This window comes from Pyxicephalus adspersus, chromosome 5 (genome assembly GCF_032062135.1).
Source record: "Pyxicephalus adspersus chromosome 5, UCB_Pads_2.0, whole genome shotgun sequence".
In the NCBI taxonomy this organism is placed as follows: domain Eukaryota; kingdom Metazoa; phylum Chordata; class Amphibia; order Anura; family Pyxicephalidae; genus Pyxicephalus; species Pyxicephalus adspersus.
In genome coordinates, this window is record NC_092862.1 from 106,068,477 (window position 1) to 106,086,009 (window position 17,533).

At 34.0% G+C, this 17,533-nt stretch overlaps 1 protein-coding gene across 1 annotated transcript in view; it reads left to right on the forward strand.

Moving 5' to 3' along the window:
• The window catches only part of GADL1 (glutamate decarboxylase like 1), a 150,903-nt gene that overhangs the window by 25,753 nt on the left and 107,617 nt on the right, over positions 1–17,533 (forward strand). The window contains exons 2-3 of the mRNA XM_072412378.1: positions 10,629–10,801; positions 12,700–12,826. Coding sequence (XP_072268479.1) covers positions 10,629–10,801; positions 12,700–12,826 — 300 coding nt within the window. The remainder of the gene's footprint in view (positions 1–10,628; positions 10,802–12,699; positions 12,827–17,533) is intronic.

Consider the following 17,533-nt stretch of genomic DNA (forward strand, 5'->3'; position numbering starts at 1 on the left):
CGTTGGAGTTACGGGCCGTCATGAAGTTTTTGTTTCTCCAGGGAAAGTCAGCAAAGGACATTCACACTGAGATGTCAAAAACACTGGAGGAGAAGTGTCCTTTCTTTTCGTGGAGAAACAAAAATCTCATGACAGCCCGTAACTCCAACGACGTGAAACCTGCTTGTGCCTCTGCCATCACAGCTTCCCACTAAAAGAAAAAACTGTTTTAAGAATCGCAAAGACCTGATATTTGCACAGTTACATACTAAGATATTAGGCTGCCATATGCCACCACACGCATTTTTCTATTTAATCTGGAAGGGGGCAAAGCCAGGAACTTCTCAGCACCCACTGGTATTCATATATCTACATATTTCACCCATTTGTCATTCTAAAGAATCAACTTTACTGTGCCAAATACCCACAAGTGCCCGAGTTACTTTGCTAATAAAGATGTGTATAAGAAATACTACAAGCTTACATATTGTTTTTTATTTTATGCCTGCACAATATTTTACATTGCAACTTTAAAATCTAAAAATATGTGTATGCAGGTACCAGAATATAATCCATAGGTGGTGGTCAGTATTGTTAGTTACTGCTTAGAATCGGTGCTTTATTTCATTGTCATTGATCCAATAGCTATAGCAAATTGATGGATTTTCCTTTATGGACAAATACAACCTTGATCTTCTTTTTTATAGCAGTAGTTGAAAAGTACTTAGCATCATGCTTCAGTAGGAAACAGGTTGTATGTATTTACTAAAGTTGCAAGCTGCAGGTAATGTACCCAACTTGCAGCATGCAGGACACTTTGCACTGTTACATTTTTATTGGAAGTAAAGACTAAAGAAAGCAGTAGATTTTTTCATGTTATGCATTTTTGCCTGTAAAATGTGTGACAAAGCACCTAGTAGGAATGTTATTCACAAGAACCACAAGACAGATTGGAGATCATTAATAGACAATAGCTATCACAAAAGATTAAAGGGAGTCATATTTAAATTTTACCCTTCTAAAATGTTTTTATTTTCATATAACTCACCATAAAAAATACATTTGATGCATGTTTCATTCCGAATGTACAATTTTATATCAGTGAGCTGCATAGTGTGGTTGGAAAACATTAACCTTGCAAATATATACCAGGTATATCCAGTAGTAATTATAGAAATTTGACTAAGTGTCATTAGCATTGTTTTTTTTTCAATTCAGATCATTTGTTCCAATGGCTTAGTTTTTGTATTTGTTCTTAAATAATAATTTTGTACTTCCGTAATGTATTATGAAAGGATATTGCCAATTACACATTTTATAAATCTAGGCATCTGCTAGAGGAAAATACATTTTGTTTGCCTTTGGGTATTGAGTTTTTTCCATTGGAAACAGAACTGAGAGAACTGCTGACATTGAATCAACTATGTTCAGTGTATATATATATATATATATATGCCTCTGTTTATCACAGTACTATATAGAAATGTACAAGTAAATTGCAGACCACATCTGTGGTCACTTTATTGAATTGTAATTGTATTTATCTCTTTAAGGGAAGAGTTTGATTGACATCTTTTTGGTTTCTGAAACATTACCTGCTCAAGCCCCAATTTATAAATGGTCATGTGATTAGCACTTCAGCTTCAAGGGAATAAAGATGAAAGTGTGTGCATTGGATTTTTGACAGTACCTTAGGCTACAAGAAATAATCAGTTCTTAGAAAAAAAAGTTGGCAATGATGGCTGACAGGCACAGAAAAAAGGTCAAATAAGATACAGAGCTGAATCTCATCCAAAAAAAAATACTATAGACATAACAAAACAAGACTAGCTGCTCAATATTAGGTAGTGACAAAGTTATTATGGATTACTATGGGGAAAGTAAATCATCAACATTCTACATAGTGAATTATAATACTGTAATTTGAAGTATTCCCGTAACATGTGGACTTTAATAACTGAGCTTTCCTGTTTCAATTATTCATTAATTAAATTCTTTATATAATTACCCATAGAGTTTAAAAACATATCAATGACAGTTGCCTAAGTTTATCCATGATCAATTTAGGACTGTCACCTATTCATCACTTTATGCTTCTGGTAAATCTGTAAACATGTAGTCTTGTCCAATCTGCAAAAGAGACAAATCTATTGCCATTGTTTACAAGAATCATAACATTTGCCAATTTACTTAGTTGATAACTACTCAAAAGTTCTTAATCACTTTACCTTACTTAGAAGTTCATATGAAGAACATGGTTAATCACTACTAGTTTTGGGAAAATCTATTCTTTTCTATCTTAAAACAGAAGTAAACCCAAAACTAACCCAAAACAAAAAATCGCACTTATGTTCAACCCCACAGATCAGTCAATTCGCTGGGAGGTTTCTTCCATGGGGGCCCTCGTTGTCCCGGTATCTGTCTTCAGCCAGGCGAGGAGGGAGAGCCAGGCGCTGACATTTTCTTCTTTCGTGTTTTTCTTCCTACATCACCCGATCTCGCACTACCCAGGAGCGAGATCGGGTGATGTAGATTGGGAAAAAACTTGCCGTTCTTACTGCGCATGCGTGAGATCAGCAATTGTTTCCCCTATTAATGAGAGGAGCAGCCAGAAGCCTCTCGGTATGCGTGACGTTCATTCTTGATCACCTAGGTGATCGAGAATTAAGGGGGTGGTGCTGCACCCTTTTTAAAAAAAAACACTAACAAACTAACAAACAATTTTTTACTGTGAATAAAAGGGTTGTCTACCCTTCAATGTAAATTAAAAATTCTAAGTTTAGGTAAGCTTTAATCTTGTCCATTCACTGTGGAAGTAAGTTGAAAACTGGTACGCTTTTTCCATTAGTTCCCCTTTCTGAAATTTGCATTTTCAGTTACCTTAATAAAGAGATTGCAAATTCTGTTTTGATTCCTGCTTGCAGTAAGAAATGAGAAAGTGCCTAAATTTAGTTATGTTCTTAATTGGATTGATGGAATTGAATAGAGTTGTTTGTTTCAGCACAATACATGTATGTTACAGTGGTAAAATAATATTAAGGATCCCATTTGACTCCAAATGCAGCTCAAGGCCTAGGTATCTGGACAACCTATTAAACATTTTAGAGACTAGATACCTTGACACATCTAGTGTATTGATTGGCCAACCTGATTCCAGGTGCCAACCTATATGCCATTTGGTATCTGGCTGATTTAGATGAAGAAAGGGACAAAAAAAGCCTACCAGTTGGGTAACATTACCAAATCCAATACCCATCACAATTACTATTGTGTTCTGAGTGGGCCTGGGCTTTGTAGTATAACTATGAAGAGGGAGTGTGTAGAATAATGCAGCCCATGATGTATAGATACCAAATACTGACAAGTATTTAAAAAGTGCCAAACATATCAGCTGTTTTTAATAGTCAGAGAGAGAGAGATCTGAAATATCATACCATTTGTATTGTTAGAAAAGTAACAACTTTTGAAAAAGTTTCTAAAAATAATATGCGTTCTCCCTTTACCATGCCATTGCATAGTTTGGATGTTACAAAGTAAAAGTCTCATATATATATATATCACCTTAGAATCAAATTCAAGCTCCTGTGCTTTGCCTTCAAATCCCTACACAGTTATTGTCCCACTTACATTTCTGACATGGTTAAAAAATACTCCCCTACTAATGACTTCCTCACTCATAACCTCGTCACACGCGCGGATACAAGACTTCTCTAGAGCTGCTCCAACTCTCTGGAATGGTCTTCCTCGTCCTATTCGGCTTGCTCCTACTTTCTGCTCATTTAAAAGAGCGCTCAAAACCCATTTTTTCAAACTTGTCTACCCGGCTTCTTCTGTCATTTGAAACCATCACTACTTCCCACCACTACATATCTCCCCTCCTATTGTGTGTGAAATTCCCCCACCTACTAGATTGTAAGCTCTTCGGGACACGGTCCTCTCCTCCTGTATCACTGTCTGTATTAGTCTGTCATTTGCAATCCCTATTTAATGTACAGCGCTGCGTAATATGTTGGCGCTATATAAATCCTGTTTAATATTAATAATAATATATATATTAAAATAAATAATATATATTAAAATGTCTCTAAACAAATATTAGTTACATTTAAAATGGAATAAGTGCTGCAGATTTTCATGCTCGCCGTAATAAGTTATTTAATGCATTCACTTCCCTGGTAATGTTGATTACAATAAAGGGATCCTTCCTCCTTGTTGATAATTTAACAGATAACCGGTAATCATATACAGTAGGCATTACCAACAACTAAAATCACACTGCAACCCTTAAAAACAGGAAAATTATAATATTATGCCTTCCTCTAAATAATCATTCACTCTCTGAGATTTTCATGTTAATAAAAAAAAAATGAATCAATCAGGCTTATCACTAGTCAAGATTATTAGATTAAAATCTTTTTATCATTTTATCTTGACTTGTGATTTCTTTATTCTTGGTTCTAGGCAAATATTGATAAAGCAAAGCATGATACATTAACTTTTATTATTAATTCCTTGTTTGCATTTGGATTTTGTACTTCGAAATACATTCTTTTACTAATTAATACAATATGCATAACTGGCTCAACTAAAGATTTTTTATGGTTTTATTTTGTTATAATCTGTGTTGATATTTGTGTGCATAACATATTATTTTGGTAATATTCTATAACTAATATTGGTATTATTATTATGTATGATTTTATGACTTTTTTAAAGTCCAAGGGCGAAGCCATTAGGGCGAGAGAATCCGGCCTAGTGTGCTTAAAGTCCAAGGGTGAAGCCATTAGGGCGGGAGAGTCCGGACTAGTGTGCTCCTGCCCACCCCTGAAATGGCCTAGTGGCCAAAAAAGTTGGCTGACCTCTGCTCTAGGTAGTCAAACCTTTAACTGGAGTGTTATGGAGAGTGTCTAACATCTGCAGAAAGACCACTGCTTCCTCACTGCTCTACATCAACTGTATTTCTGGCCCAAAATTATGTAAAACTAATAATAAAATATGTTGTTTCTGGTAAAATAGATGTTTATATTGTGATACACAGTATGGAGAAGATTGCATTACTATTGGAGACTAAGTAACATAAAGCCAACAACTTATATTGACAATTTCTGTTCTTTAGATGCTTTATTACCAGTCAGACCTCGTTTATACAGCACTTCTGGTTTCTTACTTGTGCCATTAAATTTTCGATGTGGATCAATGAAATCTTAATAACAGCCTAAAACATGATGATGCATCTTAGAAGGGGTTTAGAAGGAGGTAAACTGCAGCTTAGAAGGAGGCCAACCACACTTCATATGCCTTCCGTGAATGAATTCTTAATATATTATGTCAGACACAAGCACAAAACCATCAAAACAATCCCCAAAAGAACCTAGAAAAAAAAAGGGATAAAAAAATCCTAAATTGATCTCAATTGCAAAGTGAAATTATCCCAAAGCATGCTGCATTTGTCAATCTACACAAACACAATTCTTCTGATGAAGAATGTGATACACTATTTAGCAAGAAACTGGAGTCTAAGGGGTCTTCTAATTTATAAAGCAGTGAATCTGAAATTCAGCAACATTCTCTGCTGGCAATCTATCAGGTCCATGTGTAATAAATGGTAGTAATTGATTCTCCACCAGAGAATGTTGCATTGCAAATCCACTTTATAAATATCAAACAAACCTAAATATCAGTGTTAACCACTACTACATAAGTGTTTGTGATTATTTTGTTTAATTCGGCTGTCTACTTCTGCGCAGTGTATCACATGAGCGTGGAATAGACATGGTCTCTGTGTTGTAATTTACCCTTTCAGTATTTAGTATCTTCATTCAGACATTAATTATTTTTAAGTGTATCTTGTGCCCTATATATTTAGCTTTTTAATAACACTACATCACATTTACCTAAAATATTCCATAGTTTGTACTGTAATACGATTTGACAACAGCAGTATCCTCCACGTTTATTCTCCTTACACCATTTACCCTGTTACTATTTTCTTGTTTCTATATCCTTATCATGTAGCACATATTCTACCTAGATGTCATCTTCTTAGTGCCCTTTTAGGTATTACAGCTACAAAATTAAGTGTGTGAACTCACCTTGCTGCTGGTAATCCCTAATCCCAGGTTTAGCCCATTTCTTTTTGATAATATGTCAGTTGTTCCTAATCCTGCATTACATAATTGAAGTTCCAGAATGTGACTCCGCTCTTCTCTATCTATATTTCACAGCGCAATTTAACACTTCTCAGGTTGTTAAATATGAAATGAATGAAACTGCTCTTGTCACAACGTCTGCAGATTAACCGGTCTTTTTAGCTATAACTCAGGCAGGATCTCCCTATTGGAATTACTTCTCATACTATAAAAAAAAAAAAAAAATGGTATGTTTTATCTTGCCAGTTTAACTCAACTGAGCCTGAACGTCCAAAAGAAAAGAAAAAAGTAATATTTACTGTCAGGAGAACATGATCTGGTTACACAGGTGATGAAAGGGTTAATGATGTGTGATAGGAACGATTTCAGAGAATGATTGTCGCTTTAAAGCTTCACTGCGCTGACACATGTTTGCAAATAGTGCAGAAAAGAATGAGATTTATATTCTCCTTTCAGGCAACTCAAATATTAAATAATTGAAAACAAAGGGGTGGAGGGTAATTAATTACTGTCAAATAAGTGCATTTTATGGGAAGATGCAGCCATTCTTCCTCTAACTGCAAGAAAGCACATATAAGTATATTCTATTATTTATATGCTAACATGACTGTTTTTTCCTCCTTTGTGCTGTTTTTATGCTGAGCACATTTTTGGCATTATTTTCAGCAGGTTTAATAAATTAACTACGCAGTGTTGGAAACTAAATGTGAAATTTTGTGTTTTATAACAAATGACTAAATCATTTATACTTTATGATACCTGAACGTTTTATGATTCATCATAGAAATCATGCAGTCTGGAGAGTTTAGGGAGCTGCCCCATGCATTGAGGACTACTGTATGTCCCACTATATTTCATATGTTATGGTACTTATCCTGGCCAATATAGTAGCTTCATCTGCTAGCAGACTTTTTTGTATTTAAGTATAATTTGTATAATAAGTAAATCTAAGAAAAATGATGCTTTAAACCTAAAATTATCATTTTTCTCATGCCCAGTTAGGTATACTGTATGAGTAGCAAGCATGTGCTCCTGTAGGTTTTGTATGACTGCATCTTTCATCTAATTTGTTTCATATCAGATAAAAGGTATGTCAGCCTCAACTATTCAGAAATGCCTACATATTGGGCCTGATTTATTAAAACTCTACATGCTTGAAGAGGATAGATAATCATTGGTGAACCTGGGTGATCCAGCAAACCTGGAATGGAGTTCCTATGTAAATTCTTGGACAAATGTTTTCAATCCTGGACCAGATCCATTCTAGGTTTGCTGGATCACTCAGGTTTTTTCATGATAGTCTTTGTTCTCTGGCCTTGGAACGCTTTGATAAATTAGGTCCATTATGTGGTTGTCATAAATAAAGGCATTTGAAATATAAAATGCATATATGTATTGGTTTATTAAGGCATACTATATTTGTCAAATATATAGTAGGAAATAGCTAATTTGGGCAATGACAGCTGTTTTAGAGAGACTATGACAGCTGTCATCATTTAGCATCTCAAACCCTCTGCTAGATGATTACAGTTGTTATAGTCCAATAACAGGACTGGCTGAGCCTTTCTATTCCTGTCAATGACTGGTATAGTAGAGCTCAACCAGACAGTGGCAGCTGTCATTGCTCAATGACCTACTATACCTATAGCCAACAGGCAATGTAACGTTATATCAGAACTTAAATTGCTCAAATTCCTAGTTCCAATCTGTGGTCAAATTAGCTCGGATCCAAACTTGGGGGTAGCATTATATAACAGCAGTGACCATTACCATATTAACATTTTTGCCATCCTCTATAATTGAAAATTGACAGTCTAAATTGATGAGATGTTAAAATGGCTTTTCTGGCCTAAGACAATAAAACTGACTGTAAGATATGTCAATTCATTACAATGTACTTCTGGCCCTAAATAAACTATTACGGCCCTGGATAATAAATTATTGGAAACAAAAATATTTTTCTTTGATAGACTTGAATAGCTTTATAAAATAATGAAGAAATTAAAAAAAAGAGCCTGTCCTATTTTGTAGCGACAGAAAGATTTTGCAATTTTCAAGTTTATTGGCTGGTACAAAGTATCCATGTGATTAAATTCTATTGTTCAGATGTTTGACCAATACTACTGTGTAGGACGAGGATATATTAGGACTGATCTCCATAGAGCAAGTACCTCAGTGGTAGAATAAATGCCAACTATTCTGCAGTTGTTCATATAGAAAGACTGTAAATTTAGGGTGGGATTCTTTTTCTGCAATAAAATAAATTCACCTGCCTGTTCACAAGACTTTAAGTAAACTCATCTTTAAGCTTTAAGTAAACTCACTTCAACATCTTCTTCCAGTCCTCTTTTAGGTTTGGGATTTTTGGCCATCTTGATTTGCCAAACTGGAGTCCATTAATTCCTGGCAGCCAGCTATGCCATGATCGTAGACTGAGCTGTGTTCTAGACAAAAAATCCTTATGTGCTTATTCAAACATTGATTTTGCTAAAACAACATAATTACCCCAATCCTCCTAAAAAGTATGCATACACCCTGTGAAAGAGAAAATCTTTATTTTTTTTTTTTTTAACATATGCGCTGCTAATATTTTCAGAATCCATTTATTAAAGAAAAGAAAAATATTTTGCCAGTTTTCAAGCATGAAGTTGCCAGACTATGTAAAATATTATTTTACATTTTTTTTAATTTATTATAGAACTTTACTTCTTGTCTAATAAGATGAGTTTGATGATGAGTTAATTGATAATAATAAGCAAAAAATTTGATTTATCCTATGGCCTTTAGCACAATGTCCTTTTCAATGCAAAATTATTTTTAAACTCAGTAATGACCATTTTAAAAGAAAATTATTAACTGCAAAAAAAAAATTAAATTTGGAATGTACCTTTTTTAGGCATTTGGTACAAAAGTTTGACTTTTAATATTCAAAAATTGGGTATTACAATTACAAATCTGCATGAACAAATTAATGTGAATTCACCATAACTTATAAATAAATACAATAATTACCAAACTTACTTGGCTTTAGTATGCTCATATGGAGAATAAGGTTCTTTAAAACTAACATTTATTTTGTTTTAAGTAGTAAAAATTGTTTTTACTAATTGAAATCCTTTATTGAACTGGAAGCTTTTTATCATGTTATGTTTGCAGCCTTATTTCATATGCTTTAGCTAAAAAAGATGCCTGTACATAGCTCAGTAGCTGTGGACCAATTAATCCTCAGAGTCCTTAGCAGAAGCTCTTTAAGTTCTTAAGTTCTCTCGGGTAACTCTACTTCCACTGATCCCCTCATCATGCAATGAAAGCAGCTGAGAAACCAACTTTTGTGACATTTTGAGGATGAAATTATTATGGTAAAGCATACATCTACTGAGATATCAGCATTTGTCATGCAATGCATAACCCAAGTGTAGGTGCTATAGTGTATTTGTGATACATACAATAACTATTATCTGGTGAAAGGGCTTGTATAGCTTCTGGGGAGATGCTAGGTATTTTTTTAAAATAATTTAAAAAAATTAACCTACTTCTTGCTCACATATTGTAAATTAACATTCTCCAGCACCCTGCCCTGTATATTTTGACTGTTTTTTGTTATATTGACAATATAGGCATCCAGCCTGTAGGTATATACTGCCATCTTTAAGCTGCAATGGGATCTTCAGTGCCATCTTTTTACCTGTGTGATTGTTAGATACAATTACATTACTTTAAAACAATGTAAAATAATTTAGATTTAAATTAATTATAAGGTTATTATCAAGTTAACCAATTCAACTAAGTTTGACCTGGGCATCTAGCCATCAACGGCCTCAGGTCACAAAATGTTAAAAAAATTAAACAATGAGAAAAACCACAGAATTTATAATAATTTGGTCCAGTTGTCAATTTTAAGATTGGTAGGTCAGTTTTGTCATCTATATATGACAAACACAAAAGGTAGCAAACAAAGGCATAGCTGTTTTTTGCCTGAAAGATAAGTTAGTTTAGAATGCCAATGAATCTGAATAATTCTAAAAATTCTGTAGTAATAATTTTATTGAATCAAGGCACAACATAAAAGCCATAAAAAATCTAAAGTTTATAATACAAGACCTATTTGTAATTAAAAAATATATAAAAACAATAAAAAACGAATTAAACTAAAAACAATAAAGACTAAACAAATAAAATAATATCCTCGATTCATTGTTCGTAACACAATTCATTGTTCATAATATTAACACTATAAATTGCTCAAACTAATAATAGCTACACTATTATTACTAGCCCCATCATGTTGTGTTTATTGATGCTAATTAATATCTTACAGCTTTGACTTTCAGAAATTAACACTGTAAATTTTATGAAATGATAAGCTTCAGATATCATGGCGCCCCAAATGGGTAATAAAACATAATAACACCTCATTATAATGCCAACAATAGTTTATTAATACTAGTATACAACTCATTAAAAAATATATATTTCTAATTGAACTTATTTTGTTTTTAGCTGATCCTAGCCCTGGGGAAGCAAGGAGTATGAAGAAGAATGCAGTTCTTGTGGATGGTGTCATCTTAAATGGACCAATAATTGATAGCAATTCTGGAGAAAAATTTGTTGAAGAAGTTTATAGACTACTGATGAGTGAAATCGTATATAAGGCACCCGATGTAACAGAAAAGGTATATGTACTGTTAATTCCTGTTAAATTATATATACGTTTAGTATCATTTAGTATCAATTAGTATTAAAAAATCATACAGAAGCATTTTTTTGTTTCCTCTTTTACGACTGATCTTGCCAGTTTTCTGCCCCATTGTCCGATTGGACTAAAACTCTTCCTCTCTCATCATCACAATTAAAAAGGGGGCAGGAGACATGCAGTTTACAAAAGAGTATTGTAAATGCCATTAACGTTTGTTTGCAATTGAACTTCAGTGCACATGACGTGACAGGGCCTAGGCGTTTCTGGCATGATCAACAGGTATTTTTTGTACTTGCAGAAAATGCTATTATCCTAAAAATGGTAAACTAAAGCAGCCACCACACACGAACAAGAGGTTCCAGCTTGATACAAGTACTGCAAGCCTGTTTGGCCCTTGTGGCTTCCTACTTCATACCTATTATGTGTGTTATTTGTGAATCACTTAGGTTTTTATTACATGCTTAGGGTTTACAGGCAGGTCACCCTGTTGTATATATTTCTAAGCGAGAAATATTGTACTTTTTTTGTACATTATATTTATAATTTTCCGTATTTAAGAACATTCAAAAAAATTATTGCAAAAGGAGAACTGGCAAGATGCAATATACTACTTGTTTTATTCTTAGATATACTTTAAATGTTACATCCCCTTGGTGCAGGGCTGGTAATGTGGCAGTTGGACTGAATCTGGATGGTGAACGCAAAGGTGCTTATACACTTTTTTTTTTTTTTTATCAATTTTTTTTTGTATTTGCTATATGCAGATTGTCTGATCTCTTTACAGACAGCCAGAATATCCTACTATTTACAGGTACAGAACAATATGTATGGTCACAAATGATGGCTAAATTTTTCAAAATTCATCTGCAATTGCAACCTCCACACATTTGGAAACAACAAACAGGATTTTCTTGTTTTTGTTTCTGAAATTGGATTTGTGTTTGTTATGTAGACAGTTGGTACAATTGAAGACAAGTAGCATACGTGATGTTTTAAAAGTTTTGAAATAACTTTACGTTTTAATGAAGTTAGTCATTTATTTTAGGAACACCATCATATGTATGGCCATTTTATTTTTAGCATATAGATAACCAATACTGTTCTGTCAACAGTCAATTATTTTCTTCACAAATTGTGATGTGTTAGTGTGATTTTTCTTTGCTCCTCAGCTTCCTCCGGGCAAGTTTTTACAGTTAACTAGTTTGTTTAATGGCTTTGTGCAACACTGCAGAAAGATGGATAATTCACATAGGCTTTAGAAATGTCTTATGCTTTATGAGTAACATTAACTGTTTCCTTGACTCTGTTTGCCAAAAGCAAGCGATATGCAGGCTTATTAATTAAGACACGACACAAAGCTATGATATTGTGCAACCTGATTTCCTTTTATATACATTTAGTGAAGTTAGACAATTGCTGATTTGTTGCAGTAGGTTACTACATTTTAACAATGTTTTTTTTACTATTACCATTTGATATGTTTCTTTATATATTTATATATATTACAATGACATATTTAGGCCTAAAGTGCATGTATACCAACTACTAACTAAATGCTCTTGTTTTAAACAACAACAAAAAAAAACCCAATGACCCTGCCATGACAACTCCTATTCCAAACCTATCACACACATTTCCATTGCAAAATTTCCATACCAATACATATTAAAATGTAAGTGTTGGTGATAAAATAGGAAAGGATAAGAAGAGATACATGAATTTATTGCACAGATATTAAATGCATTGCTTCTGCAATTTAAATGTCATCCAGTTTTGGTGTACATGGATTTTTCATTTGCATTATATAAAATTGTATACCCTAATTTATATCTATGCATGGGTTAATTTTAACATTGACACCATTGTGGCTTCTAGGTTTGTGAATGGAAAGAACCCGAACAACTTAAAAAGCTTCTGGATGTAAAAATTAGAGACATTGGAGAGCCTCATCAGAAACTTCTACAACTGTGTCAAAATACTATTAAATACAGTGTCAAAACAAGTAAGAACATTTTTTGACTAAGGTATTCAAATGAATGTAAAATTAATGGATGGTATTATATTACATTTATTTACTCTTTTTAGTAAAACAAAATGTGTTACCTTCTCTCAGGAAAGGAAAGCATTATATATACGTTAAGTGTCTTTCTGGCTCCTTTCTGGCACATATAGACATGGAAGCTTCTGCAGACTTCAGCCATCAAATCATGGGCAAGGCACACGTTTTTTTAGGTTTCTTGCATGTGATTGGGTATACTTTGTAAAGCAAATTTTCAAAGCATTTGTTAAAGCATACCTAATCTCAACATTTTTACTTTACATAGAAGAGTAGACAACCCTTCTAAATAAGAAAAATTAAAAAAAAACTAAAATGGGAGCGCAGAGCCCCCTGGGATATCTACATCATGCGTCCTGGGAGGCGCTAGCTGCTCCTTCATTTTTTCCAACAAGTGGAAAGAGATGCCGATCTCACGCATGCTTGCAGACCTCACGCATCTGCGCAGTGCAAGATCGGGTGACGCAGTAACCGGGAGAGAAAACAGAAAATGCCCAACGCTTCCTCTGTGCCAGGACAAAGAGAAATTTGAGGGCGACATGGGACCGGATCACAAGAAGGACCAATGCCATCAAGGGATCTGCAGGATTAAAGGTAAGTGTATTTTTTGTTTTAGTTTAGTTCCGCTCTAAGCTAAGCTAATTATCCCCTGCAAGTTGATGATAATTCACCTTGGTAAGGGTATAAAATAAATTCTCTTCGTAAATGAACTTTAATGTGTTTCTCCAAAATACTGTAAAAAAAAATTTTACCAATTGGAGACATGTACGTTTAACAGCAATAACACCAATATGATTATCATTTAAAACTGTTTTGCTTTGGAAAAAATAAATTAAAAAATCAACACAGAGTTGAAAGGATTAAAAAAAATGAATAGTATGTATTTTATCAACCATTTTCTGTTACCAAGCTGTCACTAGCTGTCCTTGGGCGAAAAGGCTAACATAGTCCAAACTCTCTTCTTTACTGATAATTTAAATGAAAATATGCCTTGGCTGCACAATTGGTTAAATCATTCTAATTCTCAGAAGGAAAGATATTAGATATGGTTTCTTCAACAACTTTATACATACAAATATTTGCACCTTTTCATATTTTTATAAGATATATATATATATATATATATATATATATATTATTTCCTATTTTAATTAGATGAACAGTGTAATGTTTTCTAAACAGTATAAATAGTTTTTAGGTGAAATCCATTTAGCCTGTCATTATGTTTCCAGACAATGGAGAAACTGTGGTAGTCAAAGAAAAATGATTCTTAGTGGTAACTAAACCAAATACCATATATCTTTCTTTGAGCAATGTGCCAGTCAGACTTTGGTTCTGGGTTTATAAAAAGGGGGAGTTTCCAGCTTGAATATATGATATAAAAAGGGTACAAGTCAATGGCTATCGAAGGAAACAATTTAGGTTTTATCTTAACAGTATTTTAACATTTATGGATACATTTCTACATTGCCTGGATACATCATCAATTACTACAATTATATAATTTAAAAGTGAATATTAATTCACAGTCAATTGATTTTCCATGTTTACCATTGTGGATAGTAGGAGTAGATTTTCCTCTATTTAACTGAACTTGTTAACCTTTTTATGTTTAAAAATGTTTAAATTCAGACAGTCAGGCCCCTGTGCGGCCCACCTAATCTCAAACCCACTCTAGCAATAAAGATTCAATTTATTCAACCTAAATGTGCGACCCTGGAGGAGTTAGGCTACACCTTTTACCTGCCACACTATACATTTCTAGCACCTTTTGCTAAAAGATAGTGGGGGGTGGATGAGTACAACTTAGTTTCAGGATGAATGGTTGGAGAAGGTAAAGCCCTTAGGGTTTGTTCATATGGATAGCAAATTCAGCTTCCTCATGTCCGTGAAATGCGCCTGCGGTAGCATCTTATCCATGGCCACCAATGGAGAGGATAATGAGCAGTTCAGTATCACCCATTCTAAAATTTTGAAACTCTGGTTAATGAATAACTATTGCAGTGGTTGATTGCCCAAGTGGTTGGCAAGGTTGGGAGCTGCTCAGTAAAAACCTTTATATTTAAGTATTTTCCTACAGTATTTGCTGATAGTTTCTATGCCAGGAACACAAGTTCTTATCTTCCTCTCTTTAACCAATGCACACCTATTTGTTTTTACATTTTATTTTAAAGGAGGGAGTTTCCATTTACACCTACAAAAAGAAATTCTTAGACAAATACACATTAGAAAAATGTCTGTCCCTCAGCTGGAAAGACTTAAACATCCTCTCTTTAACACTGGCCCTGAAGCAATGACAGGCTTTATTAACTTCACTAATGAGGTGGTGCTATGTTCTTACAGTAGACAATTAATTTGTTGCATGGTAACCATGCTAAATAAATTGCAGAATGTTGTGAGCATTACTATTTGACTTTTCATTGACTGATAATTATCATGTTTTCTTCTTTATTGTGTATCATTCCCTATTGGTAAATGTCATATCATCCTGCAAAAATGTTGTTTAGCAATTATAACTTTATAACTAAAGTTGAACACCACATAAAAAGCTGTATACAGAGCATGAATTTACACAAATGGAAATAGTTTACCTACTGATGGAATTTTTTAAAATTTTGTTCAGCTAGTCATATGACTTAGGCAAACCTAGAAAACCCAGCCAGTTCAGTGACCTCACTATAATTAGTAATACACTGTACAGTACATTACTATACTATACTGCTGTCACACAATACAGCTTGGTTAAATACTCTGTCCAAGCCTCCTAGAAGAAGCAACAGTACATTTATGATCTTGTGCATACCCTGTAGGTAAGCAGATTCACAATGATGACCGCACTATGCAAAGCAATAGCATTCAAATTGACCGACCTCCAATTACCGGTTTGTCCTACTTTCAAAATATTGGAAAAAAACATGGATTCAAAGACTTATACTTCTAAATTAAATAAGTTTCTTAACATTTAAATTATTATTAAGCTGAAAGTGTATCTATAGCCAAATTTTTTGTTTTAGTTTTGAAAAGTGTGGGGAAGGATTGGAACTCCAGTTGGTGTTGTATACCGTATTTTTCGCCGTATAAGACGCTCCGGAATATAAGACGCACCCAATTTTAAAGGAGGAAAATCTAGAAAAAAAGTTTCTGAAAGATTATTCCCCTTCTGATCACTCATGTGCCATTCATGCCGGTATTCCCCTTCTGATCACTCATGTGCCATTCAAATTCCCTTTCTGATCACTCTGTACCTTTCAAATTCCCTTTCTGATCACTCTGTCATTCAAACTCCCCTTCTGATCACTCTGTCATTCAAATTCCCCTTCTGATCACTCTGTGCTTTTTTTCTATTGTACGGCAGTTAGGACAGGGAACAGCAGGTGGCGCTGTGCCGGCTTCTTTCGCTTTGCTTTACAGACAGGAGAAGACACGATGCTGGCAGAGGAGAGAACACACGCTGCTGCAGCCAGAGACACACGCAGGATCGGGTATCGGGTGAGTATAATATTTTAATTATTTTTTTTAACACATTTGTCGTATAGGACGCACTAACTTTTCCCCCTAAGTTTTGGGGAAGAAAAAGTGCGTCTTATATGGCAAAAAATACGGTAGTTGCCCCAGGCTCAGTTAAAGATGTACTCTTATTGAAGTCCTAAAACCCACCCTATATTGTTTAAATATATATTCTTACTTTAATGCAAACCTCACATTTAATTATTTGATATACAGTGTTTCTGACTAGGAACCTATTTTGGTTGTTACATTTTGTTTAACAGATTTTCTTTTTTATGTTTTCTTTTTTTATTTTATTGTACTGTTTTATTGTTACTGGTATAGTACTGTTTAGGAAAAGTAAAAACCTTTAATAAAAATTTAAATTGGGAAAAAAAAGATGTTCTCTCATATCCCGCCTAAGGATCAACATTTTTACCAGACGGGAAGTGAAGCAAAATATCCAACAGCAACAAAAGATAAAGATTTATTTAGTATTGAAAAGTTATGCCGATTAATGGTAAAACCTCTGTCAGCTATATTGTTGTCTGCTTTCCTGATGCATATTTTTCAGAACTTCGTGTCTGGTAGAATATTGCCCCAAAAACAGAAAGTTAGGGGAACTCTGAAGAGCAGTAAAATCTGACAAAGATTTTACCCTTTCCTCACAGGTGACTGTGCCTTAATAATACACTTATACTCCAAAGATAAAGTTTTCAGACTATAAAGTATAAATAAATTAAAAAAAAGAAATGTACCTATGTATTTGCAGTTAATCTACTAAACTCACCACTCTTCACTGATTTTCCAGCACCCATATGTTCACTTGACCCTCTTCCAACTTCTAGATCTTTGGCCATCTTGGTTGGTCAGGCCAGGCGTAATGCCTTCACATACACACAAGAGTGTTAACATTCCTGACAGCTGGGTATGCCATGATCATATACTGAGCTGAATATAGAAAAGATTATTAATATAATATAACAAATCCCAATAAAGAATCTGCTTTTAATTTCTTTTTAATGTTTAGGTTTAGTTTAGCTTGAACCAAAAAAAAAAGAACATAAATAGTAACCCCTAAATAAATCCCTTTCTTATCTTTAATCAGACATGCCCAATGTTGATGGTGTTGCAGTAACAACACTGAGATACCAGCACTGATAGACT